The 27,645-nt window shown below is 33.6% G+C and overlaps 4 protein-coding genes and 1 long non-coding RNA gene across 5 annotated transcripts; 2 read left to right on the top strand and 3 right to left on the bottom strand.

Moving 5' to 3' along the window:
• Positions 1–845: 845 nt before the first annotated feature.
• On the bottom strand, positions 846–5,973 carry LOC124933533 (protein decapping 5). The gene is made up of 8 exons (XM_047473948.1): positions 5,686–5,973; positions 4,844–4,944; positions 3,609–3,683; positions 2,548–3,501; positions 2,209–2,274; positions 1,519–1,698; positions 1,323–1,433; positions 846–1,255 (listed from the first exon to the last, which is right to left on the bottom strand). The coding sequence occupies exons 1-8, from the start codon at positions 5,828–5,830 to the stop codon at positions 1,022–1,024; spliced, it is 1,866 nt and encodes a 621-aa protein (XP_047329904.1). The 5' UTR covers positions 5,831–5,973; the 3' UTR covers positions 846–1,021.
• Positions 5,974–16,935: 10,962 nt separating this feature from the next.
• Positions 16,936–17,375, top strand: LOC124934377. The gene is made up of 2 exons (XR_007099065.1): positions 16,936–17,140; positions 17,209–17,375. It is a non-coding gene; the product is annotated as an uncharacterized LOC124934377 (long non-coding RNA).
• Positions 17,376–17,401: 26 nt separating this feature from the next.
• LOC124934376 (probable isoprenylcysteine alpha-carbonyl methylesterase ICMEL1) lies at positions 17,402–19,823 on the bottom strand. Its single transcript, XM_047474900.1, has 11 exons — positions 19,762–19,823; positions 19,057–19,133; positions 18,905–18,974; positions 18,745–18,825; positions 18,599–18,673; positions 18,402–18,503; positions 18,187–18,330; positions 18,041–18,106; positions 17,829–17,972; positions 17,666–17,756; positions 17,402–17,566 (listed from the first exon to the last, which is right to left on the bottom strand). The coding sequence occupies exons 1-11, from the start codon at positions 19,806–19,808 to the stop codon at positions 17,405–17,407; spliced, it is 1,059 nt and encodes a 352-aa protein (XP_047330856.1). The 5' UTR covers positions 19,809–19,823; the 3' UTR covers positions 17,402–17,404.
• Positions 19,824–20,205: 382 nt separating this feature from the next.
• Positions 20,206–23,944, bottom strand: LOC124936001 (putative pentatricopeptide repeat-containing protein At1g13630). Its single transcript, XM_047476452.1, has 4 exons — positions 23,405–23,944; positions 21,074–23,312; positions 20,865–21,002; positions 20,206–20,528 (listed from the first exon to the last, which is right to left on the bottom strand). The coding sequence occupies exons 1-2, from the start codon at positions 23,862–23,864 to the stop codon at positions 21,259–21,261; spliced, it is 2,514 nt and encodes an 837-aa protein (XP_047332408.1). The 5' UTR covers positions 23,865–23,944; the 3' UTR covers positions 20,206–20,528; positions 20,865–21,002; positions 21,074–21,258.
• Positions 23,945–24,386: 442 nt separating this feature from the next.
• On the top strand, positions 24,387–25,843 carry LOC124935828 (UDP-glucose 6-dehydrogenase 3-like). Its single transcript, XM_047476261.1, has one exon. It carries the CDS (start codon positions 24,398–24,400, stop codon positions 25,841–25,843), a length of 1,446 nt encoding a protein of 481 aa, XP_047332217.1. The 5' UTR covers positions 24,387–24,397.
• The last annotated feature ends 1,802 nt before the right edge of the window (positions 25,844–27,645 follow it).

The following is a 27,645-nucleotide window of genomic DNA, read 5'->3' as shown; positions in this document are numbered from 1 at the left end:
TTTGCATGCCTTTTAGGGTATAAAGAAATGAAGTATTTATGTTAAAAGGGCTATGATAGTAGTAAACCTCCAAACAAAGCAACCCTAAAAAGCCATATGTCTTGTGAAAGTGTATGATGATATCAATCCCACGCTATCATGACGTTTCCGTATTCCCTCCCCACACTTGTCATAATTATATGTTCTCTCCACTCCACTCCTCTCCTCTCCTCTCTTCAACTTTCTATGTATATGTATATATTAACCTAACCTAATGATTTTTCAAGTTTAATACCAAAAAAAAAAGTGGACTCAGTTTAATCTTTTTAATACATTAACTAATAATGTAATGATGGATTCCATGCCATAGACTTGGGTCACCTGGGATAGGATCTTGGAGATATAGGTTGTCAACCGAATGATCATCGATCTAATTATGTAATGATGATTCCATGCGAGAGACTAGGATCTTGGAGATATAGGTTGTCAACCGAATGATCATCATCGATCTAATTATGTAATGATGATTACACGCGAGAGACTTGTGTCACCCGGAGATAGGATCTTAGAGATATAGGTTGTAAACCGAATGATCATCGATCTAATTATGTAACAATGACTCCACGCGAGAGAATAGGATCTTGGAGATATAGGTTGTCAACTAAATGATCATCATCGATCTACTTGTGTCACCCGGGGGTAGGATCTTGGAGAACTAAGTTGTCAACCAATATCAACTTTTAAGAAGTTAAAGCTCCAAATTGTCTTGTGACTATATATATGGTCGATGGAAATGGTACAACAATTGGAAATAACTATAGCAAATGAATGAACATAACACAATTTTGAGTTTCCAATCCACAAGCTTAAACTAAAAACATCAATTATGAGTACATAAAAATACAAGTCAGGTCAGAGAAACCAATTAAAAGGATGAAAAATATGTCTACAAAAGAAAACAACAGAATAAAATCCTAAAACCATTACAAGCTCTAGTTTCTTTATTTTATTTCTGACCAAATCAAACTCACAAAACATTCACTTATTCACCATGGTGAGGCATGCCCCTACCTCGGCCACCCCTGCCAGTGTAGCCTCCGCCACCCATGCCAGTGTAGCCGCCGCCACCACCACCGCCGCCGCCACCATAACCTCCACCACCACCATAACCTCCCCCCCTTCCATGATAACCGCCTCGAAATCGACCACCACCACCACCACGGTTATAACCACGGCCACCATGCCCACCCCGATGTCGTGATAATTCCCCAAATGTCTAAATATAAAAAGTAAATAAAAATAAGTGAAGCATTATATATATTTTAATAACGGAATGAACCTACCTCAGTATCGAGCTTCATTTGCTCGGAGAATCTTGGTCTTCCGACATTTGACTGACGATCAAATGCATTGCAAGAAAGGGAATCAAAGAAGTCATCCTTGTTGTAGACAGGCTAAAAGAGAGATCAAAGGGAAAAAAATGCATGTGTTATGTTAGAAAAGTATTTATATACAAATTATTCATCAGAAAATTCTCACTTTGGTTTCAAGTTTCTTGAGTGCAGCAGAATCTTGTTCATCTTCATAGTCATCCTCATGATTATCTCCTTCATTATTGTGCTTCCCAAGATGACCCCATACTTCATCTTTGTTGAATTTCTCATTCATTGCCATAAAATCAAAATCCTCAGTGAACTTTGCAACAGGACGTGATGAACTCTGCAAACCAAAAACCCATCATTAGGTTGTTTTGTTATACATATTTGCTATTCGGATAAATTATGTTTATCAAATCACAATGATCATCTTGATCATTATCCAAAAATTAATCTGATCTACAAAAATCAAAATACCAAACAAAACAAAAATTACACTGTAATTTGGATCATGACCTACATAATTTGCATGTCAAATGAATCAATAAAAAGCACTATAATCTGGATGAACATCCAGAAAAAAGATTATACAAAAAAAATACAAACTACTTTAAATTTTATCTTTGACGACTTTTCAGGATCGTGATTGTGACAAAATACAAGTTTCAAAATAGGCTCATTGTTTTCATCATTCTAAACGCAAAGCATCTTCAATTTCAGATAGGAGATAAGTAGTGAACATTATCTTGCCAGGCTGATATCCCAGACTAAATTACCTTATATCTCAACCAGTAGTATGAAAGTTAAAAAAAAAAGACAAGACTCATGGAACTTATATAATGGTTTGTCTTACCCCAGGTCCTCTGCCTCTTTCACGACCCCTTTGATTGTTGCGGTTATAATGAGGAGCTCCAATGAACTGAAGGAAGAAGACATTCTTTATCAGCAGTATATTCCAAACTCTTCCACATGTGCTCGGTTGAGATCAATAAATACGAAAAAATTATCTTCTGCATGGTACCATGCTCAAACCACAGAAGAACAAAACAGTTGAAAAAGAAGTGACTCTTCAAAAGTTGAAATGCAACTATAGAAAAAACATTAAGCAGCACTAGATTGTCACTGTCTGTACCAGAACAAATACAACCCACTCCCTATTGAATGAATGGTTAATTTTTACCAAAGAAGATACCTTTGGGCCTGCAGGTGAAGGCTGTTCAGGTAATGGCAATATTGGAGGTTGAGATTCTGCTGAAACTAGAGCAGGTTGTTCAGTTGATGATGATGATGATGAAACTTGAACTACCTCCACATCTTTGTCAGCTGTTTGTACAGACTGAGCTGAAGAGACTGCAACAGGCCCAGACTGTAGCAACTGGCCAGGTGTTATAAGAGAAGGTGTTTCTAGCTGACTTGAGCTACCCGTTCCAATAGAGGATATAGATTGAGAAATAGACTGATAGGGCAACACTGAACTAGAAGTTGCTATGGGCTTACTAGAAATTGGCGGTAAAATGCCATTTGATTCCTGAATCGATGTTGTCAATGGGGGAACAACAGGCAGATTCACACCTAGGGTTACTGGCGGACTAACAGTCTTATTTGGGATAGAACTGGGGAATGTTTCTGGAGATAAAGTAACAGAGGGAACTTGAGGTAAAGCTGATGGCAAAGCTGAAGGTGGTAGAGATGTAGATGCCAAATTAAAGGAGCCAGTAATGGGAGGCACAAGGGATGGAGGGTATTCTAGGGAATTTGGAGCAGTTAGATTAGAAGCTCCAGCTGGTAAGGAGGGATTAAAACTAGGATACTGCAATGGCTGCTGCATCAAAGGAGGCATTGACAACCCCTGTGGTGGACGAAGCAAAGGTTGTTGGTGCATATGTGGTAACCCATTGGGAGGAGGAGGACCATAATACCCTTGCCAATACATTGGCATTGCTAATCCGTTACCACTTGCATTTGGAGGAGGGGGTGAAGGCCCCCATGATCCTAGGTTTCCACCAGGTTGATACAAAGGCAAGCCACTCTGAAAATTTGACCCTGGATGTGGTAATTGTGAAGTATGAGGATTAAGGTCAGCCAAAGATCCAGCATCAGTGGATGGCAAGCTTGAAGTTATAGGTGCAGGCCGAGGATAATGTGACTGCATCACCAAAAATCAAATAAATGATAAGGTTTAGGGCTTGCATTAATTTGATTTACATTTCAATATCAAAGTAATGGAACACTTGCAATCTTCCTTCCATTTACCTGAATAATTGCTGGGTCATTGTTTATGGGTGGTGGGGCAGGCTGCACTGTGGGGGAGGCTTTAACTTGTAAGTCCTGTAAAATGAAAATAAAGATGCTTCTTGAAAAAAAATACAGGTAATGCAAAGATCACAAAACGACAACAAAAGCATCTATAGATACCATCTTTCCAATATTTGAATACAAAAAACACAAAAGAATCTAACTAATGAGGAATGGTAAAGCCCCAAATCTTAGGTACCAAAGTCATATAGTAGAGCATTTTGGGCAGACTAAAAATGGGGGAAAATAGTAAATATAGCTTTCACTCCAGTTGCCCAGTACATTATTCGAGATAAATAATACATACCCAAAGATGATATTCATCAATGATCTTTAAGAAACTCCTATGCAAGCCAACAACTTTAATGTAGTTGAAGGAATATAAGTAATAGAGAAATGCAAAATCATTTGATAAACAAAATACACTGGAGATGTATACAAATCTTAAAGAAGGAATATGAATGATTATTTAACACTATAAAAAGAAATCTAAGAGAAAGAATATGCATCAATATTGAATGTGTTGAAATTAAAAGTCGCACATCCTTCTATTTTTCCAAGAGAAATTCAAGCTAAAAACAGTGAGCTGATTGGCACTACCATTTTGTTTCTTAGGGTATCACTCCTGAGTTTGTCACCATCATTGTGTTTCTTAGGTTTTATTCATCACATAGACACTAATCCTTCAGTCTCCAAATGATACATACCTCTATCCTAACATATCTTATTTAACATAAAAAAGCTTAAGGGTTTCACCCTTGAGTTTAGAAGGAAAGGGTATTGGTTATAAGGGTACCAACTTAATATCTCCTTTAGGGCGTAATGGGTCACTTATCATGTCCCAAATAGGAAATCCAAAGAGCTTTTCCTTATAAATTTATAAGAGAGGCGTGTTAGCTATAAGATAACTACTTAGGACTTTTTGGGATGGAATGTGGTGACCTAGTTGTACCGAAATCTGTATGGCTGACACTGACATCACACATAACAATAACAATGGGGCCCAGGACATGATAATATACATTTTTTGAGAATTGAGGTAGAACTAACATGACACCCCACAACCATGGCGGACATGGTAATATACATACTGTAACAAAAGGAAATGCAAAAGTAAAAACACACAAAAATGAAACAGTTTCAACTTGAAAGCCGGAAACTTTCAAGTAAAGATAAATGTTTCATAACAATACCTTTATATCACTTCCACGAAACAATATGTAATCGTATACTTTGTCACTAGAAGGAACTTGAGGACCATCCTTCTTCCGGCCTTCAGTCCCAAATGATCTTACTGCCATAGTTTAAGTAGACATCACAATTATATCTCTCATCAGATAAAATAAATGACAGTTATCATATGAGACAAGCACGTGATACTTATAATACAATCTGATACCTAGACTGACATATTGGTAAATATACTATTGATCAAGCAAAAATATGTTAAAATACTACAACCAGACATCTTATACACTATCTCTATCAAAATTTCAAAACAAGTTCAATGTGGATGCAGTATGGACTCATAACCAGTTCAATTCTGCTCCAGTTTACATTACTTTTCAAATAAATGATAATGTAAGAAGCCATCAGTTTTGTATACAGAAAATTCAAACTCTTAGTAAGGAAACACTTTCTAGACCAGTCACATAAGAAATTTATAAAAAAAAATCCTCAAAAGTCGGTGAATCAGACTTTGTTCATAAGAATAACAAACTGGCTAATGACTAATGAAGAAACCTTCAAGAACAGTAAAGCTAAACAATGAACAGAAGAAAATAAACAAGTTCAACTAAGCTGAGCCTTAATCTAAAACAATGTATAACAGGTGCTCAAAAGCTGATACCCAACAACCCAGACTGCATACAAATTGTACAGAACAACCGGTGCAACAAATATCCCATCTATTTAAATCTACATTCAACAAACGCCTAGAGGAATAACTAAAATTGAAACAAAACAACTAGAAAGCCTTTTGCAGAAGCCAGGGTATAAAACCGAACAAATTATATAACAAGATAATAAACGTTACCATTTCTGAGCCCTATACTTGATTCGTCAGTGTTGATATTGTACAAAACACCTTCGTATCTCATTTCGCTCTTCGAGGTCAAGCTAATCAAGCTGCCGATATACGAATCGGCCGATGAACTAGATCTAGAACCTTCCACCGCCATGTTTGCAACGGCGAAGGAATACAGACAGAAAGGCGTACGTCCTCTACCTTTTCTCTTGTAGAGAGAGAGAGAGGATGCGTTTCTTCTTCAAATCTTCGATGGAAAAGTGATGTTAGGGTTTCACCTCCGAATGACAATTGCAGTTATATCGATCTTGTTCTAAAATGAACTTTTTATTTGTATTTTGTTTTTTTCAAAAGGGATGAATGTTCAAATTGAGCCTAAACTATAATAAGATATTCAAAAATTTACATAAAGTTAAAATCATTTCATTAAAATCTCAAAAGTTGGTGGGTCAAGAATCCAAATTAGACAAACTCTAGTTATGATTAAAGATGACAATGAAACGACCATAAAATCCTGATTAGTATTAATCAAACATACAAATAGAGATTACAAACAAAATTTTAAACTCTATCAAATATAACTATCCCAATTAGGATTTTTATTTTCATACCAATATGTTACATATCAATAGATTATCTTCTTTTTTTTCTTTTCCTTTGTCCTTCCTCTTCCACTCCTTATAATGAAAAATCCAAAGTTACACTAATATTGGCCCAAATTGAAAATTGATTTAGATAAAATAATATTATATTTTAGATATATATACATTAATAATTTAATAACATTTATTCGTTCAAAATCAGTTATACTTCCGTTGATATGACTTTTATGACTTAAAAAAAAAGGTCATTTTATAATGTGAAATTGAGTTCAAATTATAGTTTATAGAATTTGGTTGATTTAGCCTTGGATGCTAGGCGTGTTATTTATTCACTATTTGTTTACTTGTGTAGTCATATAGTCTTTTTAAGACTTTTTTATATTATTTTAAATGGTTGAATGATAGAGATTCTTATAAAAGACTAATTGAGATTTTAAATTATATAATTTAGAGCTTTTATTGTTAAAATTATATAAAAATAAATTTTTATTTAATAATTTCAAACGTCATTAACTTATTATTTACATTATATCTATAAATAAAAAAATAAAAGATCAATATTACTAATTTAGCCGTCGAATTTTGCCTATCAAATTTCAACGAATCAGTAGTCAAAAATTTTAATTTGTTGAAATTTGTTAACTAAATTAGTGACATTAATTTCTTATTTATTTATTTATAAATGTCACGTAGATAATTAGTTAGCAGTATTGGAAATCAATACAACAAAATCTCAATTTGTCTAAATTGTAAGGTTGTAATACTAACATTCAACATTTGATTTGTTATTTCTGCTTTTGCCACTTTATCTTCCTCGAAATCCAAAAATATATTTTCCTATAAAAGAGTCATTGTGACTAATTGCTACAATCCCATGATTAATCGAACAATTGGCATATAATCGCACCCAGCAATGTTCAATTGACAGTTAGAGTTGGATATCTAAATGTTTGAATTTCTATTTTGTAAACCTAATTTTGTGAATTTGGTTTAAAACCAATCTTCCCCCTCAAACTTGAGCAGTTGTAACTGAATTCTTTAGTGAGTTCGGTCGATATATAAGTCGAACTCACTCACCAGCTGAGGGTATGAATGATTTTATGAAAGTTTGACTTATCTCTCAACTATATGTTTGATATTCTTTCTTCGTGAAACTCTTGGACTATTAGGCGCTAACAATATTCTCTTTTCATCTCATGTTGTTTCTTCTTCTCGAAACCCTTGAATTCTTATTTTCCTATTTTTTTCGTTGCACCCTGAAGCAACAAAATCCTTATTTATTCGTTGGAATTAGAAACCCTTAATCATATTTACAAATTCAACTCGTAACATTCAGGTATCATAACCACACGGTTATGTAATGATAGAAACCCAACAACAAATTGGGATGGATGCCCTTAACTCTCAATTGATGGACCCAAAAGACAATTTCCCTACAAATATCAGTACAACAAAACAGGCAGAATTGAATAACAATATGGAGCGAAAATTCAATGTAATGGAAGACAGATTGAGAATCATAGAAGGCTGGTCTCTTATTGTCCAAGAACCCCGCCCTAAGACATTTGATGATGTTGCTCATCAAAGTCTTCCCTGCGATAAACTCTTACTTCAGCACCAATAGTATGTTCCTTCAACCCGACTCACCAAAGTCGATATCCCTTGGTTGAGTGGACAAAACTACTGATGTAACTAAAACTAACATTGCCCATCCACTTTATTGGTGATGTCAGAATGTGGTATGGATCATACCTTTAGAAATGAAACCACAAAGAATTAGTCATGATGTGGGACGTGTTCAAGAGGGGCCTCTTGTTGTAGTTTGGTCCTTCTATATATGGCACCTCATGAGGCATTGATGCACTTGAAATATGTCAGTTCAGTTTAAAAATATAATCTCCAATACATGACAATTTCTCAAAACTTGTATACTATGCATAGGGGAATATGTTATAGACGACTAACTATTCGAATTGAGGGAGGAAATTGCAAATGTAATTAGGTTTGGGTTTCCCGGGTCCTTAAATGAGGTCATGTCGATGGTTGAGGTCCAAGAGACGACATACAAGTCCATGTTAAGTAGCGAACACTTGTAAAGCGTTGAACCACTGTTGTTGCCCAAGTCAGTCAATGTTAAACCGACATGGTCAAACACCAACCGGACCACCTATCTCAAGGTAATCCCTTCTATGAGTCTTCTTCCAACGCAAACCATGGTCACGTGAAACAATTAGATCTGATTGTAATGGATGAAAAGAGGAGGAAAGACATCTGTTACACCTGCGATGAGAAATGGGAACATGACCACATGTGTAAATCAAAATTATTAATGGACTCGACTAATGAGCAAGAAGGCTTACTAGATTTCCAAGAAGCCATTCAGATCCAGTTCTTAATAATTCTCCTCCAAGGAAGCCCAGTGCAGTGAAAGAGCTTGTCATTTCTTTGCATATTTTGACCAATTCTAAAATTTTTAGACATTCTAGATCTTGGCAAGATCGAAAACTTGTCGGCGATGATCCTAATTGATACAGAAAACACCCATAACTTTATAAACATTAGGATTATGAAGAATATAAGTCATGATACCCTGCCCACTCATGTGTTGTTAATACGAGTGGTAGACGACTCTAACATATTTTGCTCTAATATTTTCCAAGATCTAAAATGGTCAATGGAGGGTAAGGATTACCAAAAAGATATGAAAGTTCTTATCATGATAGGGTACGGTATTGGGGTACGGTATTATGATGTGCATTGAGTGACTGGTTATTTTAGACCCTTCATCCTCGTATTTTGAAAAAGTTGATCATCTCTTTTGAAAAGAAGGGATAACCATTATTTTACAAGGTATACATACCTCATACACAAATCAACCTAATACGAGGCAACCAACTAGAGAAACTATTAAATAAAAGAAGTGTTGTTGTCATGGTTCAAATAAAGAGTGAGCATTAAGGTTAATTTTTGTTAATTACCACAATGGAACCATAAGATGTTCTTAAAAATCTACAGCGGCTGCTCGAAAACTTCAACACTCTGTTTCAGCAACCCAAAGACCTACCACTAGCTAGAGAACATGATCATTGAATCTCACTAAAGAAAAATACAAAAGTTGTGTGTCTACGCTCATACTAATACCTTGCCCCTATAAAAGACAGAAATTGAGTAGTTAGTCAATGATATGATGGACATGTGAGTCATTAGAAAGAGCCACAACTCTTTTGTTGCCCATGTGGTGCTAGTCCGAAAGAAGGATTTGTCTTGTAGGTTGTGCGTCAATTACAAGTGGATAAACTCAGTAGCATCAATTATATGTTTCATATCTCCATCATCGAGGAGTTAATGGAAGAGTTGCACGAGTCTTGGGTCTCCTCTAAGTTGAATTTACGGTCTGGGTTCCATCAAATAAGGATGCATCCAAGTGACTGTCACAAGACAACATTCCGAACTCATTAGGGCCTCTACGAATTTATGGTGATGCCCTCGAGCTTAACCAACGCTCAATCCTCTTTCCAAAGTTAATGAATGTGACCCTGAAGCCATTCTTAAGGAGGTTCGTGCTAGTAATCTTCGATGACATTCTGGTGTATAGTCCGAACTGGAATGAACACCTATTCCAATTACACCAAATCCTGCTAACATTGTAACAACACATGTTATATCTCAACAAGAGAAAATGTAGTTTTGACTGCAGACAATTTTCCTACCTATACCATATATTGGATGAAAGTGGAGTGACTATTGACCAGGAAAAGTTGGAGGCAATGAATACATGGCCGGTTCCGCAATTAGTAAAATAATTGAAAGGGCTTTTGGGATTGACTAGATACAATCGAAGGTTTATCAAATAATAGTTTCATAGCCCGACCATTTACTGCCATACTGAAAAAAGCCCTGAACCATGAAGTAGTTGGAGGACAGAAAGAGAAAATAGTTCACTTTAAAGGTGAGAGATTGGACATCGGTGAAGTTATAGTCATATAAGCAGCTCTCGGTCCAAAAGTTATTCCACAAACTCTCCCCCAAGTATTTAGGCTCTTTCAAGTGCTGAAGAGGATTGGGGAAGTAACCTACATGTGGGAACTCAAAGTCAATGTCAATATACACCAATGAAAGACATTGAAGAACTTCCAAGGGATCCCTATTGTCATTGTGGAAATTCCTCAACTTTGCACGAACTAACAAGAAAGGTAACATTGCGGGTGAAGGAGATTTTGTGACATGTGGGAAGATGAAAAGACCTATATTAATTAGTTGGAGGGGTAAAAATAAAAGACCAGACTTGGGAAAATGCTTAAACAATAAGTATTTAATACTAGAGACAATACCTAGAGACAGACTAGGCCAAGATCTCTTCTTGGAGGAAGACGAAAAATTGAAAGGGGGAGATAATGCTATAATCCTAAGATTGATGGAACGACTGGGATAAAATCGTGACCAACAAGATTCAATTGACATTTATAGTTGAATATTTGAATGTTTAAATTTCTGTTTTGTTAACCTCATTTTGTGAATCTAGTTCTTTAACCAATCGTCCCTCTCAAACTTGAGCATTTGTAACCGAATTCTCTAGTGGGTTCGGTCGATATATAAGTCGAACTCACTCCCCAATTAAGGGTATGTATAATTTTGTGAAATTTTGTCTTATTTCTCAACTATATTTCTGATATTCCTTCTTCGTCTCGAAACTCTTGAACTGTTAGGCGCTAATATTATTCTTTTCTCGACCCTTATTGTTTCTTTTTCTCGAAACCCTTAAAATTCTTGTATTCCTATTTTTTCGTTGCATCATGAAATAATACAATTCTTCTTGGTCCTCTTAATTAGAGTTATCTTTATTTAGGAACTTTCCTTTCTTTCTCTCTACATCAGTAAACCTCACTTCATTGCTTGTTGGAACTCCTTTTTCAATTATCCAAACTCTTTCGATCGCAGAAAATTCTCCATGAGCATACTCTAGTGATTACTCTAGTGATTGTAGTGCTCAGTGAGTTTCTTGAATGAAATTGCTCTTCTCGATCGCTTTAGATCATTCTCCTTTTCTCGGTAGCTCTGATACCAAATGTGAGATAAAGTTTTAGTAAATTATAAATTATAAAATAGTCATACCTTATTAAAAGAAAATGAAGAACTTTATATAACTAATCATGTAACAACGAGAAATAACTTACTAAAACAGAAAAACTTATCTTATAACTCAGTAATCACATAACCACTTATGACCTGGTCACACATTCATCTCTTAGCAAAACATTCTACAACTACAACGACTAATCATACGACTAATCATAATGTACTATTTTTTCATATATTTATCATCTGTCAAATCTCTCTATGTAGAACACTCCATCTAAAAAACGATATTTTTAAAAAGAATTTAGAATCCCAAAATTTTTTCTATAGGAATTCACATTTACTTTATTTTTATTAAATTAAAATTTTAAATATATATTTTATCTTAAATAAATCTAAAATAACCCATTAATTTTATCAATAAATACAAAATTCATACAAAATCTAAATACAATATCAAACAAATTCTAAGTAAAAAATAGAGTATGTATTCAAGTAAAAAGAAGGTACATGGAAAATTGAAGGAAAAAACTGGCCGGCGGCCATTCAAAACAAATCCTTGAATGACTTCTTCTTCTTCTCTAGTACCGTTGACTTCAATCAAGACGTGTACTTCACAAATCACACACACAGTACTCATCATCTCTCTCCTTTGCGTCCAAAGATGGTGACTTTTTCTTTGTTTCCATGCAAACCCACCATTTAAAAGGCACCATAAACACACTAATAATGGAAACCCATCTCTCTAATTCTCTCTCCATACTCCAATGGCTTCCACCAGGCGCAATTTATTTCTCTTTCTCTCTATGGTATTAATGGTACTTCTTTTTATTGGGTCTTCTTTCGCAGCTCGGCCATGCATGATGATGATGAATCCGGCGACCGGAGGAGGAGGAGGAGGAACTCATCATGATCATCTGCGGCGGCCGACCTTGCTTCTTCTCAATAAGCTTTCTAAAGGCATGTATGTTCCTCCCTCTGGTCCATCTAGAAGACACAATTGATGATTGATCGATCGATCGAGGAGGAGACCAAATTGATCCATCAGATTCATTAATATTCATTCATGATTCTCAGCTAGCAAATTATACATATATATACATAGATCTTGTGTTGTGTGCTTAATTAATTAATTACATTCTTACAATATTATCATGCTTTTGGTAATTTTCTATTTCTTGAATGTATAATGTATAAACTTACTTGTATACAAATTAATACATGATCGATTATCCCGGATTAAACCTGAATAAAAAAAAAAGTAATGGAGGAAATTGCAATTTTGTGGTGAAAACAATTAATAAAAGGATGTATAAAAGTCATCATGACAAGGCAGAGTTCTAATAAAATAAAAATCATGAAGTTCACATGATCTTCTCATTTATTGTTCTTTGATGACTCTCAAAATGACACATGTACAAAGAAAAAAAACAATAAAAAAAAATAAGAAAGGAAAAAAAAAAAAAAAAAAAAAAGAGACCACTTTTGTGTATAGGTGTCATTTTATGAGTGTATATGTAACATCAAATTAACAGGATTTTTGGGATGTGAAAGATGGTTGAATATTAATATGTTATGATTTAGGGCATTTGTAGCATAATCCTTAAAATGTGTTTTATCTCTATTATGAAGATAAATAATATAAAAGTTATAAAAAAAATGCTTTATCAAATTCCTTATCCTTATAATTTTTTAGGGACGATAAATAGTGAATCTTTATATTTAGGGATTACTGTAGCATCCCTAAATAATAAAATAATATATTTTCTCTTTCATGATTGAGGTAGTTGAGAAGTTGTTTGTTTTAATGAATATTTAAATATATATGATAAAGTGGTTGAAAAGTTGGTTGTTTTAATAAATATTTAAATGATATATAAATAAGGATAAAGAAGCTGATGTAAAATAATTTATATTTTAAAATAAAAATATTATTATTTTATATTATTTTTAAGAATAGTAGGGAAGCGGTACGTATTATGTTTGTTACATGGGCTTTAGTGGTACCCACTAACTCAAAAAGTTACTACTTTTTCTCCATATTCTCATTGGGATAGTCCATACAATAATTATATCAGTTATTCCAATCTTAGCCGAATTAATCTTATCCTGATTAAATTTCAAATAAAGTTTTTAGTTTAGATAAATTTTAAATCTTAACTCCGAACTTGAAAAGATAATAATTGGGAGGAGGGGCTGGTCAATTGGAAATGTTTTAAGGTTTAAACCTATAAGTTGTCTTTATTTAGATTCTCTAATAGTAGTGTTCTAAGCATAGTTTTGAAACTCGGTCCCGGTCATCAACTCGATGAAAGGAGGTGGAGGTTATTAGTTCAACCAATGGATCAACTGGTTTAAATAGTGGGTTCATATAATAACAAAATAATATAAAAATGACAAAAATCCAGACATAATAATCCAAATATATATATATAGTATTAACCAAAAATAGTATCAAATTATTGTTATCATTTATATAAAGTATGAACTTCAAAATAAGCCAAATTTTGACAAGAAAGTGATGACAATAACTTAAAAAAAAGTTGAAATAAAATAGACTTAACTGGATTATGTGAGGGACAAAGCTTCAAATCAAACTACAACCTTCGATTTTTGGATAACTATGATTTTATCTGGAGAATAAACTAATTTTAAGTTATTATTTACAATGTCACCTTAAATCGTTTTTTTAGTTTGGTAAAAACATAATCAGTTGGTTCAGGTATGAGATGGAACTTAAGGTGAATGAAATAGTTTGTCATTCCCGGTGTCTAGAACTAAAAATTGGTAATCTACCCAAATTGAACTAAAAATAAGTAAACCCAATAGGAACCAAAAATGGAAAGAAAGGAACTGAGAGAGTGATAAATGAGAAAAAAAATAAGTGTTTTTTTATAATAAAAAATATATGATAAACCCGCTAGGTTAAACTGGGTTGTCGGATTTCCGGTTCAGCTAACGAGTTGACCGAGTTTAATTGGGTTGATTGCATTTTTTATTTTTTTATCAACCCAGTAATCCAGTTTGACGATCGGTTCACTGGGTTTGCCGGTCGGACTGACAGACCGAACTGGGTTTCGAAACTATTGTTCTAAAAACGAGAGAAGTTGATTAGAAATATGTTGTGATCCTATACAAAATATATATTTTTAACATTGTAGTTGAAATAAGATTGAAGAGGGGAATTTGATGAAATTTAATAGAGACAGGATAGGGTAACGAAGTTGTGAACGAAAGCAAAGTCACGAATCTGACATAGTCTGACACTTGTGTAGGAGATAGAAATAAAAAAAAAAATCATACTAAAAAATAAATTTTAAAAAATGGTCATGTTTGGGACAAAAATATTTTAAATATAGTCATATTTATGAAAAAAATTTCCCAAAGATGACCATTTCTTTTAATTTATTATAATTTTTTTAGACATTTTTTTTTTCTCTCTAACACGCAACTACATCCGATTAGTGTATTTGTTATCATTATATTTTTGTTGTCTAAATCATTTTTCAGATGGCTCAAATTTTTAAGTAATGTAAAATTTTCTCTTGAGAGTAATTGGGTTAGCTGTGACTAATTAATGTTTTATGGAATTCTTACTTAAGCCATATTCGACATAAATTATTTAAATAATCATAACTCAAAAATATCATATCATTTTTCTTTAACTTTAAGTCTAAAAATATTTAAAATATTTTCTATTTTAACTAAATTTATTATTTAAAATATTAAAATAATCTTTATTTTAAATTATTTTTATTTTTATTTTTATTTTATTATTATATATCAAATATTATTTAAGTCATTACCTTTTTTAAATCATAATTAATCATTATCTTTTATATAAACCGGTTATTTGAATAATCATAATTTTATGAAGGCCTTAGTTAATTATTTGACTAACTATTTGACACGTTTGAAGAGAATAGTGATGGGTTATACTATAGTCTTTATTGACCATTATTTACAAGTGTTGTATAATGCCGTGTTGGACCCGCTAAAATTTAATAAGACCTAATTCCTAGTTTAAATACGCATCATAGAAAATAAATTAAATACTAATGGAATTTTCTGGCCATTTTATTTTTATTCAAACACGTTTGTAACCCGATTTATTTAAAGTTGACTAGCATGAGCCATGAAGTGAACATATTTTAAATTCGCAGTGTTCTTAAGGTGAATTCAATATAAAACATTAATTAGGTTTCTTAGATATGATTCTTGATTGATTAAATATTAGGTTCTTGCTACTATGGTTGTTTGTTTAAAATAAAATAGTATAAGTATGGGAGCGGAAAACTTACTGATTTTTGGTATATAAAAATATGATACCGATACCAAAATTATTAATACGATAAAATTATAAAATTTTTAAAATTTAAGTATATCGATATAAAATAATATTTATAAATTAAATATATGTATATATATATATATAATACTCATAAATAAATAAATTTTAATTTCAAAATTTAGATTCACATAATCGTCTTATTAAACTTTGTAACAAAATCAGTCTAATCAACAAGTCAAACCATCTTACTAAATTTATTTTTTTTTAGAACAAATTTAATGTTCTAATTCTAAAAGTATTTAATTTTTTTCTATAACTTTAATAAATTTATTTTTTCTAAAAAAAAAAATTGATATTAATTTAATTATAAAAATATAATTTTTTAAAATCAAAATATTATTAAATTTTTATATTATTTGATATGAACGATTTAATACTATTACCGTACCAAAATCACGGTACACAGTTAATATTCGATATTGAACTTGTATCGTACTGAGATTTCGGTATATCAAAATAACGGTACGGCAACAATATGATTTTTCTTATACCAAATTTTTTAGTTTGATATAGATAAAAAAATTTATGATATACAGTAGTTACTCACCTCTTCAAACATACATTTTTAACGTTATCAAAATAGAAGGGTTGTTTTTAAGTGTTAATAGGTTGTAAGTAAGATTTTTCTTGAGAATCTTTTTCAATCCATAGAAGTACACCTTCACCTTGAACTCAAGGAAGGAAATTGATGCTTTTGTATAACTGATTCTATGAATTATTGCACAAGTTGAAGGGTGGGTTCCTCTCAAAAGGCACTATATTATAAATCAGAGGATCATCATTATACCTTTTTATATCCTTAGAAACCATTAAAGTAGTTAATAAGTAAAGAAAAAAGAATGGTATCAATCAAGACATCAAATAATTAACAACCTTTAACTCTGATAAAATTCATAAGTAAAAACAATTTAATTATTCCCAAAATTTTATATATGCCTAACTTATGAAAATTAGATTTGGTCACATACAACAAATTCAAAAAATAAGTGTTTCCAAATGGGACAGAATGAGTATTTCAGAACTTTCTAGATTATGCTCATTCACATAGCATCCAATTCCAATGTTTTACCACTTGATGGTAGAATCAAACTGTTGTACTTTGAAGATCAGATCATATAATAACAGGAACTAATTAAACTCATCTAGAATAGAATCATCCATAGCATCTGATCCTAACCAACCTTTTATGACATATATATAAGCTATTATCATGAAGTTTATTTTAAGTATCATCATTCATCAGCTCATTTGAACATCTTCTGTTTCTTGTATAATGGCATCAATGAAGGCTGAAAAACCCGCAGGCAGTCAGCTGTATGGACACGCCGAAAAGGTAGCTGTCAAAACCAGTGACGGTCCTTCGAAAGGACCATCTTCTAAAGGCTCGTCAAAGAAGACGGTTGCACCAAAGGCTACTCAGGAAACTAAGAAGAAGGTAAATCACATATAAGACTCTTTTTTATGTTTATGTTCATAGAATTGAGTTAATTTTCTCTTTTTCAGGGAAAAGGTGGGAAATCAGGAGCAAAACATTGATGGAATTAAAACATAATCATGTTATAATAAGCTATCATGATATGATTGAATGAAGTGTTATCCATGTTCAATGATTTTCTTCAATTTCTGTATGTTTGTAACTTGTTATCCTATTAAATAAACTAATTGATGTATTTATGCTACAATTATATATAAAAAATGGTTAGAATGGGCTGACAATATGAGCTAACTTCAACAAGAACTCGGGTACAAGACGTTTCCTAGGCCGAGCCAATGAATCTCTTCTTAAAGCCTCTTCATCACCCGCATGGATATTCTTAACAACATCGTGGAAAAGTTCATCTTCTCCACCCCTCATTGGATCCTATAATCATGGAACTAATGTTAAAAAACAAAAAAACAGAGTGGGGAATATGGTGATGGTTGTCATTAATAAAAAAAATTAATAATTGAATTTGTTTACTTGAAGAAAAACATCGGTATGGGATTTTCCATCGTACATAATTGCTTCGGCTTTCACTCCAACTCTTTCAAGAGTGTTCGCGAAAGACAAACTACCAAAAAAAAGTTGTATTACTATAGAAATGTGCAAAAACAGGATGACTTATAGGTTGTATATAAATTACCTTGCTTCCGAAGGAATTGAATAATCTCCGGTACCATGAAAAAGTACAAACCGAGGGAGTCGCGAAACTGCAACTGTAATTGCTGGATTTTGAACGACAATTTCAGGAGAGAATTTCTGTAACGATTCTTCGCCCTCCATAATTCTGATAAAACCATTCTAATGTTTAAAAAACAGTTATAATTTGTAATAAAAATGTCTTTAGTAACGCACTTGAAAAACAATGATCGAAATAGGCCTCGACTATGAAAGTGGTCCACAAGGTTAAACATATTGTACCTGTCAATACAAACAAATACAATACAAATTAATTAAAACTCAATTAAACTCGTGAAAATGTCAAATTTTTCATAAATTACCCGCCCGATAAACCAAAATAAGCCTTAATTTGTGACAAACTCCAAGAAGTAGAATTATCGCCTTCTCCGGTTTCTTTCATTGCCTGCTCAATGAGAGTACATGCAGCAATATGAGCACCAGCTGATTGTCCCATTAAGTAAATCCTACCAAAAATCAAAAAAACACCAAATAAAAATCGAATTTTCGCAAACATTTTATTTCCTGCCCGGCTAACCTGTTTGGATCACCTCCATATTCACCGATATGATTACACACGAATGCAATACCCCGAGACGAATCATCAACCATGTCACTAATGGTTCCTTGAGGATAATTTCTACATATACATAAAACAAAACAAAAGATTATATCATAGTATATATAGAACAAAAATGAACCAAGCAACCTTAAAAAAAGGAAAGAAGTTGTCACCTGTAATCTATACATGCAACTATAATGCCTCTTTCTGCTAACTGTTGCCCTAAAAGAGAACCCCATGCTTTGTATCTGCATCAAACATTCAAACCCGAAAGTCACAATCCATAATTTTTGTATAAATTTCATGCATTTTTACCCACCCAATAATCCAGGCTCCCCCGGTTACAAATGCAACAACTGGCTTTGGGCTTTCGCAGTTTACAGGCAAAAACAGATCAAGTCTGCACGATGATCGCGGTTGAGAAGAAGATAAAAACAATTCAAACAAGGTTATAACCAATTAACCATGTATATATATACTTATTCCTTGGTTGATCACCATAAACAATGTCTCTTCGGACTTGCCTTGAGAAGTAATAATGGTATCCAACTGTATAAGTTATAAGAATTCACATGAAAATTAATAATTCAATCAAGAAATGAATCAATGTTATAGAACAAACACTACAAACCTTGTATAAAACCGGGTAAAAGAAAGATCGCGTAACAGCATAGTGCCAGAAACCTCATGATTAATCTGTAACATAACCTGAAAATGATCGAGAAATGTGAATTAGTTTACAAAACAAGATGTTTTTAGTGGGAATCGAATATACCCAATACCCAATACAACGTAGGAGATGGAATATGAGTCTGGTCAACAGAAACATGTCGGATGAAGGATGGCTTGTGCCATCATGAAATGATTGTGATCCAATTTCATCTGATCTGCTGGTGGAATTATAACTTGAAGTTCTTGTGATCAAGATAGGCCTTTCAATTTCACTCATTTGTGGAGTTATGAGAAGACGAGTGACCTCTGTATCCTCTGAATTACCTGATGGATATAATGAAGATAAGGAAGAGGGTTGTGGTGGTCTAGTTAAGGATGGATCACGAATGGGAAGAATTGGATCCTCCATTAAAGGGAAGATTGGCGGGAATTGGGATTAACAGTAAAAGTTCAATCTTTTTTCTTTTTTGAGTGGCAGATTGCTGATCAGATATGAAATCGTCGTTTTGTGCTGATGTGGGGAAATGGGTTTTTTCTGAGGATGAAAAACGGCTAAGGGAAGAAAGAAGAACTTGAAATTTGGAAGAGTTTTCGAGTCAGCGAAGACAGGAAAGGAATGAACAAAAACAGGGGAACGGGAAGAAGAACCAGAATGAAAGAGAACCTCTGACAGTTGTCCACGTCTCGAAATTGGATCCGACAAAGCTTCATTTGTGTTTGGAATTTGTCAAATCATATATGGCTGACGCCATGTCATGTTTTTTTCGATCCATTATAATACACTCTGCAATCATAATAATAATAATATTAATCTAACAAGAAGAAGCTTTAGGATGAATCTTTAAAGATTCTTCACTAAACCATTCAGGTTCTTGGTTTGATTAGTTTTCTTTATTTTAAATTCTCCAAGATCTTGATAAGATTATTTAAATAATTTCAAATCTTTTATTTATATATATATATATATATATATATATATATTTATAAATAGAAGGTATTTTAGTTGATAGATGATTAATGAGAGGATTCTTGAAAATGGTCAATATATTTAAATATTATTAAAATAACTCAAATCCAAAAAAAGCTTTATGAATTTGAATATATTTGCTAACAATAAAATTGACCACTATTTATAAATGAGCTCAAACACAAGTTAAAAACTACAGATTTAATTTATTTCAATCAATCCAAGTTGGTACAAGAACTTTTGGGGAATGGATTGATGACAAATGCCCTAAGTGTCAAAAAGTATACATATATATTATGATGAAGTTTTAGGGTGTTAGCTAGTATTAAAAGGTATTGGCTTTGGCTATGTAATTGCTCTTCCAGGCTCAATGCCTGATTGGGATCCTTGACCTATAGTGAAAGGAGCCGATATCTACCAGGTCCATGAACCGATAAAATTCCCATCACTTACATTCCTTTTACCTGCAACAAACCGACAAATGCATGTAAGAAGTTTAGCTTTTACTGAAACATTGATAGGAAATGAAACTTTCAATGCTAATTGGAGCAGATGATTTTATCAGACAGTTACCGATAATTTACAGGCAACAATATCATAATAACTAACCAGCTCCAACATTTTTGGAATGGGAGTTATCATGGATAGGATCTACAATTTCTTATTCATTAAAGACTTAAATCATAGAAGCATATTGGAATTGCATAATAATTGTAACCCTTTTCACTCCACATGGGAAAAGTACCACAATTTAAAGAACCCTAGTATATGAAATGGGAAATGAGGTAGAGCATCTTTACCTGGTAATATTAAACAAGAATGTGTAGATTTTCAGTGTGGATTTCCAGATTGTCATTTATCTGGACGAACCCACCAATCTTATATTGAAAAGCTTGGTAATTGAAATGCATCGGGCATATCCAAGAGGGATTTGTCATCTGCAAATAATGAAAAGAATTAGAATGCACTTCAAATGGATAAAGATATTCATAAAATTTGAGAAACTTACACAATCAATTTTGCGGACAAAAATACAGAACGCGACAGAAGTCTTCTGAACTGCAACACATCTAAGTCACAGTTTGTTGGTTTCAGTTGGAAGAGATAAAATTAGACATAGGATATCAATGTTTTCTGCTAATTCTATCCAACCAACTGTTCAAGAAACATTCTTCTCTGTGGGTAGGGAGAATTTCAAGTGGCTTTAGTTTTGTATATAACAAGGCCACATTTGATTATTCCAGCTAACATTTCATATTCCGATTTATGATCACCAACAGCACGAAATGCAGGAAGCATCACCTCAAAAATCTGAAAGTCCATCGGGATTCCATCAAACAACATCCTACGAAGAAAAACTTTAGCTTTCGTCACATAAAGTCTTTTACACAGTCTATTAATCACACAACTGTAATCACTAATCAATGTTTGAAACCCATCTCCAATCATCTGGTTGAAATAGAACTCCGCTTTATCCACATCACCCTTTATACAATGCGCTTTTATTAGCGATAAATAAGACACCTTCGACATTCTAACACCTTCATCACAAAGTAAGAAGAATAAAGCATCGGCTGTTTCCAATTTACCATAAACACAAAGCCCATTGATGAGGGTATTATAGGTAACTGTACAAGGCTGAACGTTTCGTACTATCATATCTTTGTGCAGATCGAAAGCCTTCTTGAATTCTCCAGCTTTGAGAAAAGAGTGGATGAGAATGTTGTAAGCTGTTTGATCGGGCAAAACGTTTTTACAATACATGTCCTCTAAAACCCTAAGAGCATCTTGAAGTCTGTTTTGCCTGCAAAGTCCTTTTATAACGACAGTGAAGGTCACATTCGTCATTTCCACAGATTTCTCCTCCATTTCCTGAACCATCTCGAGTAATTCGTTTACATTACCCTCTGACGAAAATGCATCCATAACTGTCGTGTAAGTAACACTGTTTGGCAATAAACCGTGATTCCTGATATTATCGAACCATTTCTTAGCCTCGCCGAGATTTTGATTCTTACAAAACCCGTAAATAAGGGAATTGAAAGTGACAATAGTAGGTCTTATTCCCTTTCGAACCAATTGTTGGTATAACTGCAAACACTCTTCTAAATTTCCAATCTTTGCATAATTGTGAATCATTATGTTATACAAAACCACATCTTTCATCAGTTCGCTTCCTGCAAATGTGTCGAAATACTTACGCGCCTCCGATATCTTGCATTTCTTTGATAGCCCAAATAAGATAGCGCTGTGTGCAAACGAATTCGGAAAGTTTCTATTCTCGCACATGTTCTCACATAGATCAACCGCTTTCAATAACTCTCCCTCCTTACACAAACTATGAATGAGGATGGAATAAGCTATTACATCTGGTTTTAACCCACTAGTTTCCATTTCATAAAGCAAACTCAATCCTTCAGTAGCCCGACCCGATTTACACAGAAACCCTAGCAAGACAGTATAAGAGATGGCTTTATGTTGAGGCCCGATAGAACGGATGTCTTCAACATGTCCTGCCTTACAATGCCCTGAAATGAGAGTTGAATATGTGATAACGTTTGGATTCAATCCTTTCGAGAGCATTCTACAAACGATCATCCATGCCCCACTCATCAAACCGATCAGACGAAACCCTTTCATAAGGATGTTGTAGGTTACAACATCCGGCTCTATGCCATTTCTCTCCATATCCTCTAAGAATTCTAACGATTCTTCCATGGAGCCAGCTGAGCATAATGAATCAATCAGAATGTTATAGCTATAAGTATCGGGTAATAGTCCATACTTGAACATCATACAGAACAAGGACTTAACAAGATCAAGATAACCTAATTCAGACAATCTCCCCATTAGTGTATTAAAAGAAGTCACACAAGTTAATGATTCATCTTTCGCTTTAGGCTTGAGAAGATAGTCAATTGCCTCTTGTAGCAATGATTGTCTGCATAAACCATCCAATATAATGGAATTCGTGTACTCACTCTCCCGAGTACCACTTGTTTTGATTTCATTATATACATTCCGAAACAAAACAGTGTTCTTGAAGTTATTATGCAGCAAATTGTTGTAAGTTTTAATGGAAGGACAAATTTTCAAATCCTTCATTTTGGCAAGAATGAAGAGTGAATCATGGACCATGTTCGATTTTGAGTATGTAAAGGCCAGAAGATCCCATACCAAACCATTTGAATCCCAATCAATGAATCTATCCACCAGCAGCTCGCAAAGTGAAGGTGCCGAATCAGGTCCTAAGCAAAATCATCACAATAATGAAAAGACATAAGCTATCAATTGTGAACATCCATCAATAAGATATGGGGGGGGCTAATAGTTTGTTTACCTTCTTCTTGCAGCATTTGGTTTAACACAGAACACGACTCTTTAAGGTTTCTTTTGGCAGCCAAAACATGGGCAATAACCAAATGAGAAACATTGGAAGGCCGAAACCCATTAGAATTCCTCACCGAATAAAAAAACTCGATTGCAGAATCTGGGTAAGTGGCCGCAAAATCATAAAGAATTTGATCAACCTGACGAGGACTTAATGTCGAAGCAATGCTGCGAAGACGATTTCTGACTGCGGCGTCTGTGTTTCTGAATCCAGATATGACTTCCTCAACTGGTGAATCGATTTCGGCTAAGGGAGAAATTGAATCGGAACCCGATATGTCGGAATCAGTAACATCAATATCCACTACGGAGATTGAAGATTTCGTGAAGATTAGTGAACTGTCAACGGCGAAGAACAAAGGCTTTGCTCGTACCCGTAAGAATCTCCAATGATGGAGAGAATGGAGCATGGGATTTCTGCGGATTCTTGTAAAAATCTGTAATTTCTGCGTATTCCTAACTCCCGGTTCATTCCTGGCCAGTAGTTGGAGACTTGAGAAAAGGGTTTTAGGGTTTTAGAAGCAAGAACAAGTTCGTATATTTCGACAGTAAGGAAAAAGGTCGAAATTTAGGTATGTAATTAAGTAAGATGTTCAAATAGGATATCAAACTTAACTATGTACGATAAAACCGTTTAAGGTAAAATGGTCGGTAATGCATTATTATCGCCAAAGATTGGAATTTTAGCGCCATCTCTCCCCTGTTTCTTCCTTACATATCGATAATCTCCGTATTCTTCGATACTAAGATAATTTTTTCAGGTAATCTTCTTCTTCTTCACTTGTTGCTTTCTGGGTTCATTCTTAATCCGTTCAAACATGATTTAAGATTGATCTATGGTCTTTTAAGATCAAAACAGAGTCTTGATTTAGGGTATAATTGAATCTAGATCTAGTATCTGATTTTACAGTTTCTGTTCTCAGGTTTCTGATAACCATTGAAAATGGTTAAAATATGTTGTATCGGAGCTGGCTACGTTGGCGGTCCAACCATGGCCGTCATTGCTTTCAAATGTCCATCAATTGAAGTAGTTGTCGTTGATATAACCGCTTCTAGGATCAATGCCTGGAACAGCGACCAGCTTCCAATTTACGAGCCTGGCCTCGACGATGTCGTGAAACAATGCAGAGGAAAGAACCTATTTTTCAGCACCGACGTGGAAAAACACGTTAAAGAAGCCGACATTGTCTTTGTTTCGGTTAATACTCCGACGAAAACTCAAGGTCTCGGAGCTGGCAAAGCAGCCGATCTAACCTATTGGGAAAGCGCAGCTAGAATGATAGCTGATGTGTCGAAATCCGACAAGATCGTGGTCGAGAAATCAACTGTCCCTGTCAAAACAGCGGAAGCGATCGAACGAATCCTAACCCATAACAACAAGGGCATCAATTTTCAAATATTGTCGAACCCGGAATTCCTAGCCGAAGGAACCGCCATCTCCGATCTCTTTAACCCCGATCGAGTCCTAATTGGAGGTCGCGAAACCCCCGAAGGAGCGATCGCGGTTAAAACCTTAAAAGACGTGTATTCTCATTGGGTTCCCGAGGAACGAATCCTCTGCACGAACCTTTGGTCAGCCGAGCTGTCGAAGCTAGCCGCCAACGCGTTCCTCGCGCAGAGGATCTCGTCGGTAAACGCCATGTCAGCACTCTGCGAGGCGACAGGCGCTGACGTGACACAAGTATCGTATGCAATCGGGAAGGACACGAGAATCGGTCCCAAGTTCCTAAACACGAGTGTCGGGTTCGGAGGGTCTTGTTTTCAAAAGGATATCCTTAATCTAGTTTACATATGTGAATGTAACGGTCTCCCGGAAGTTGCAAATTATTGGAAACAAGTTATTAAGATAAATGACTACCAAAAGAGTCGGTTTGTGAATAGAATTGTTTCGTCGATGTTTAACACGGTTTCAGGAAAAAAGATTGCGGTTTTTGGATTTGCATTTAAAAAAGATACGGGTGATACAAGGGAAACGCCGGCTATCGATATTTGTAAAGGGTTGTTAGGAGATAAAGCCGAGTTGAGCATATACGATCCTCAAGTAACCGAAGACCAGATTCAAAGGGATTTGACTTTGAAGAAATTCGATTGGGACCATCCGGCTCATCTACAACCGCAGATGAGCCCAACTGCAATGAAGTCGGTTAATGTGGTTTGGGATGCTTATGATGCGACCAAGGATGCTCATGCGGTTTGTGTCTTGACGGAGTGGGACGAGTATAAGAAACTCGATTATCAACAAATTTTTGAAAACATGCAAAAACCGGCATTTATATTCGATGGACGCAATATTATGGATGTAGAAAAGCTAAGGAGCATCGGTTTTATTGTTTACTCGATTGGAAAGCCATTAGATTCATGGCTCAAAGACATGCCCGCTTGCGCATAATTTATTGAATTACAATTCCGAACAAAGAACAATAGCCAAAACTTTTAGAGAATAATAAACCAGGATTGTATGTTAGCTCATTTGTCTATTTTGAGGCTTGGGCAATGACAAGAAGTTATTTTCATGGGTCTTATGTTATTCCTCATAGGTAATTGGAAATTATATGATTAAGGTTACTGTTTTTTATTTATTTTAAAAGTTATAAGACTCAATTTTTATTAAATGTTACATATTTGTTGTGAAGTTAGTTTTCAATGAATCAATTAAAAGGCCTCTTTATTTCCTTTTCAAATGATTTGATGGAATGGATCATGCCAAATGATACAAATAATAGATAATGGGTCAAATTCATCTCAATTATGCTTACCATATATATACATATTTCATTTTCTTGGACACATTCATTAATTATCACCTAACATAATCTACCCATTTAAGGATGGAATAATGTCATATGCATAGAGAACATTCTAAATTTACCTATAAACTTGACCAATAATGTTCAATTATTTATTTAATAAATGAAAAATATAATAAAAAAAAAATTAACTTTGATATGTGCGTTTGTCATGTAAACTTATTTTTTATAGGTCTGGTTTGGAAGTAGGTTATTTAAAAACTAAGAAAAAAAAATAATGGGAAATGATTTTGAGTAAATAATAATTTTATTTTATTTTGATAAAAAAAACTTAAAGAATATTAATATATATAAATAAAATATAATAATTTAAAATATATGATATTTTAGTATTTTGATTAATAAATAAGTGATGATATTAATAAGAAGTGGTGAAATGAGATTAGGGTTATTTTAATAACTAGAATCGATTGAGGCTTAATTTTTATTCTCATTTCATTTCCTCGTTAAGAAAAATAAAGAAACTACTTAAAAACTTGACAATGTAAGATTTGTAGCCTAAAATGTCGACATTGCAATATTACATGACAAAAGTTAACTCTATTATTAATTTTTTCGTTTATTTAATAAATTCGACACATTTTGTCATGTTTATATACATAAACATAATAAACATAATGTTTTTCGTACATAAGTATATTTGACACATTGAACCAAATTCATAAATAAATTTGATATTCTTTCCATTTAAAAATATTTTATTATTATTATTTATTTATTTATTATTATTTGAAACATATGCTGCAAATTAAAAATATATTATCCATATAAAATATTTAAAAAAATATATTTAAAAAATGAATAATATGTGATTTCTCTCATTAATGTTAATGCTTAAATTGAATCCATGCATATAATCATATCAAGTTACTATAAGGATTCATGCTTATTTAAATTTATTAATTCATGAATAATGCATGAAGGTTGAAATGACATCCAAATATTGAATTAGGAATCTCATACACACTAATGTTAACGTTTTAAAAAATTATGATTTTTAATTAATTTTATTTTTTAAAAGACTTGAATTAATAAGACTAAATACTCAAACTTAATTGCCATTTTATTATCATGATATTTGAATCTATTATTGAACTATATCAGCATTTAAATGATATTTAATTTGATTTCAAACAACCTTTTATTAATCAACTATTTTTCTTCTTGTTTAAATAAAGTTTAAAGAATTGATTGATCTAAATTGGGCATCGTACATAAATGTTCGTATTCGACTCGGGCAAGTCGTGTTAGACTCTTAATCGTGTCGTGTTGTGTCGTGTCTAAATCTTATGTGTGTCGTATCATGTCTTCACCCACTCAAAACATTATGATTCACGGACTCTTTCGTGTCGTGTTTTTCGTGTCCACGAGTTTATTCGTGTTT

The sequence above is a fragment of the Impatiens glandulifera genome, chromosome 4 (assembly GCF_907164915.1).
Source record: "Impatiens glandulifera chromosome 4, dImpGla2.1, whole genome shotgun sequence".
Taxonomy (NCBI): Eukaryota; Viridiplantae; Streptophyta; class Magnoliopsida; order Ericales; family Balsaminaceae; genus Impatiens; species Impatiens glandulifera.
Note: the sequence above shows the minus strand (reverse complement) of the source record. Positions and strands in the feature narration are given on the sequence as shown.

What these genes read in the sequence shown, in the direction of transcription:
- LOC124934376 (XM_047474900.1), bottom strand. Translation starts at nt 19,808, where the DNA reads ATGAAGCTTTGTCGGATCCAATTTCGAGACGTGGACAACTGTCAGAG. An exon ending in GACGTGGACAACTGTCAGAG is followed by an intron (nt 19,134 to 19,761) that starts GTTCTCTTTCAT and finishes GATCATTTTCAG; the next exon opens with GTTATGTTACAGATTAATCA. An exon ending in GTTGCATGTATAGATTACAG is followed by an intron (nt 18,504 to 18,598) that starts GTGACAACTTCT and finishes ATGTATATGTAG; the next exon opens with AAATTATCCTCAAGGAACCA.
- LOC124936001 (XM_047476452.1), bottom strand. Translation starts at nt 23,864, where the DNA reads ATGCTCCATTCTCTCCATCATTGGAGATTCTTACGGGTACGAGCAAAG. An exon ending in CCAAATGCTGCAAGAAGAAG is followed by an intron (nt 23,313 to 23,404) that starts GTAAACAAACTA and finishes GATTTTGCTTAG; the next exon opens with GACCTGATTCGGCACCTTCA.
- LOC124933533 (XM_047473948.1), bottom strand. Translation starts at nt 5,830, where the DNA reads ATGGCGGTGGAAGGTTCTAGATCTAGTTCATCGGCCGATTCGTATATC. An exon ending in TTCGTGGAAGTGATATAAAG is followed by an intron (nt 3,684 to 4,843) that starts GTATTGTTATGA and finishes TTCATTTTACAG; the next exon opens with GACTTACAAGTTAAAGCCTC. An exon ending in AAAGAGGCAGAGGACCTGGG is followed by an intron (nt 1,699 to 2,208) that starts GTAAGACAAACC and finishes TTTGGTTTGCAG; the next exon opens with AGTTCATCACGTCCTGTTGC.
- LOC124935828 (XM_047476261.1), top strand. Translation starts at nt 24,398, where the DNA reads ATGGTTAAAATATGTTGTATCGGAGCTGGCTACGTTGGCGGTCCAACC.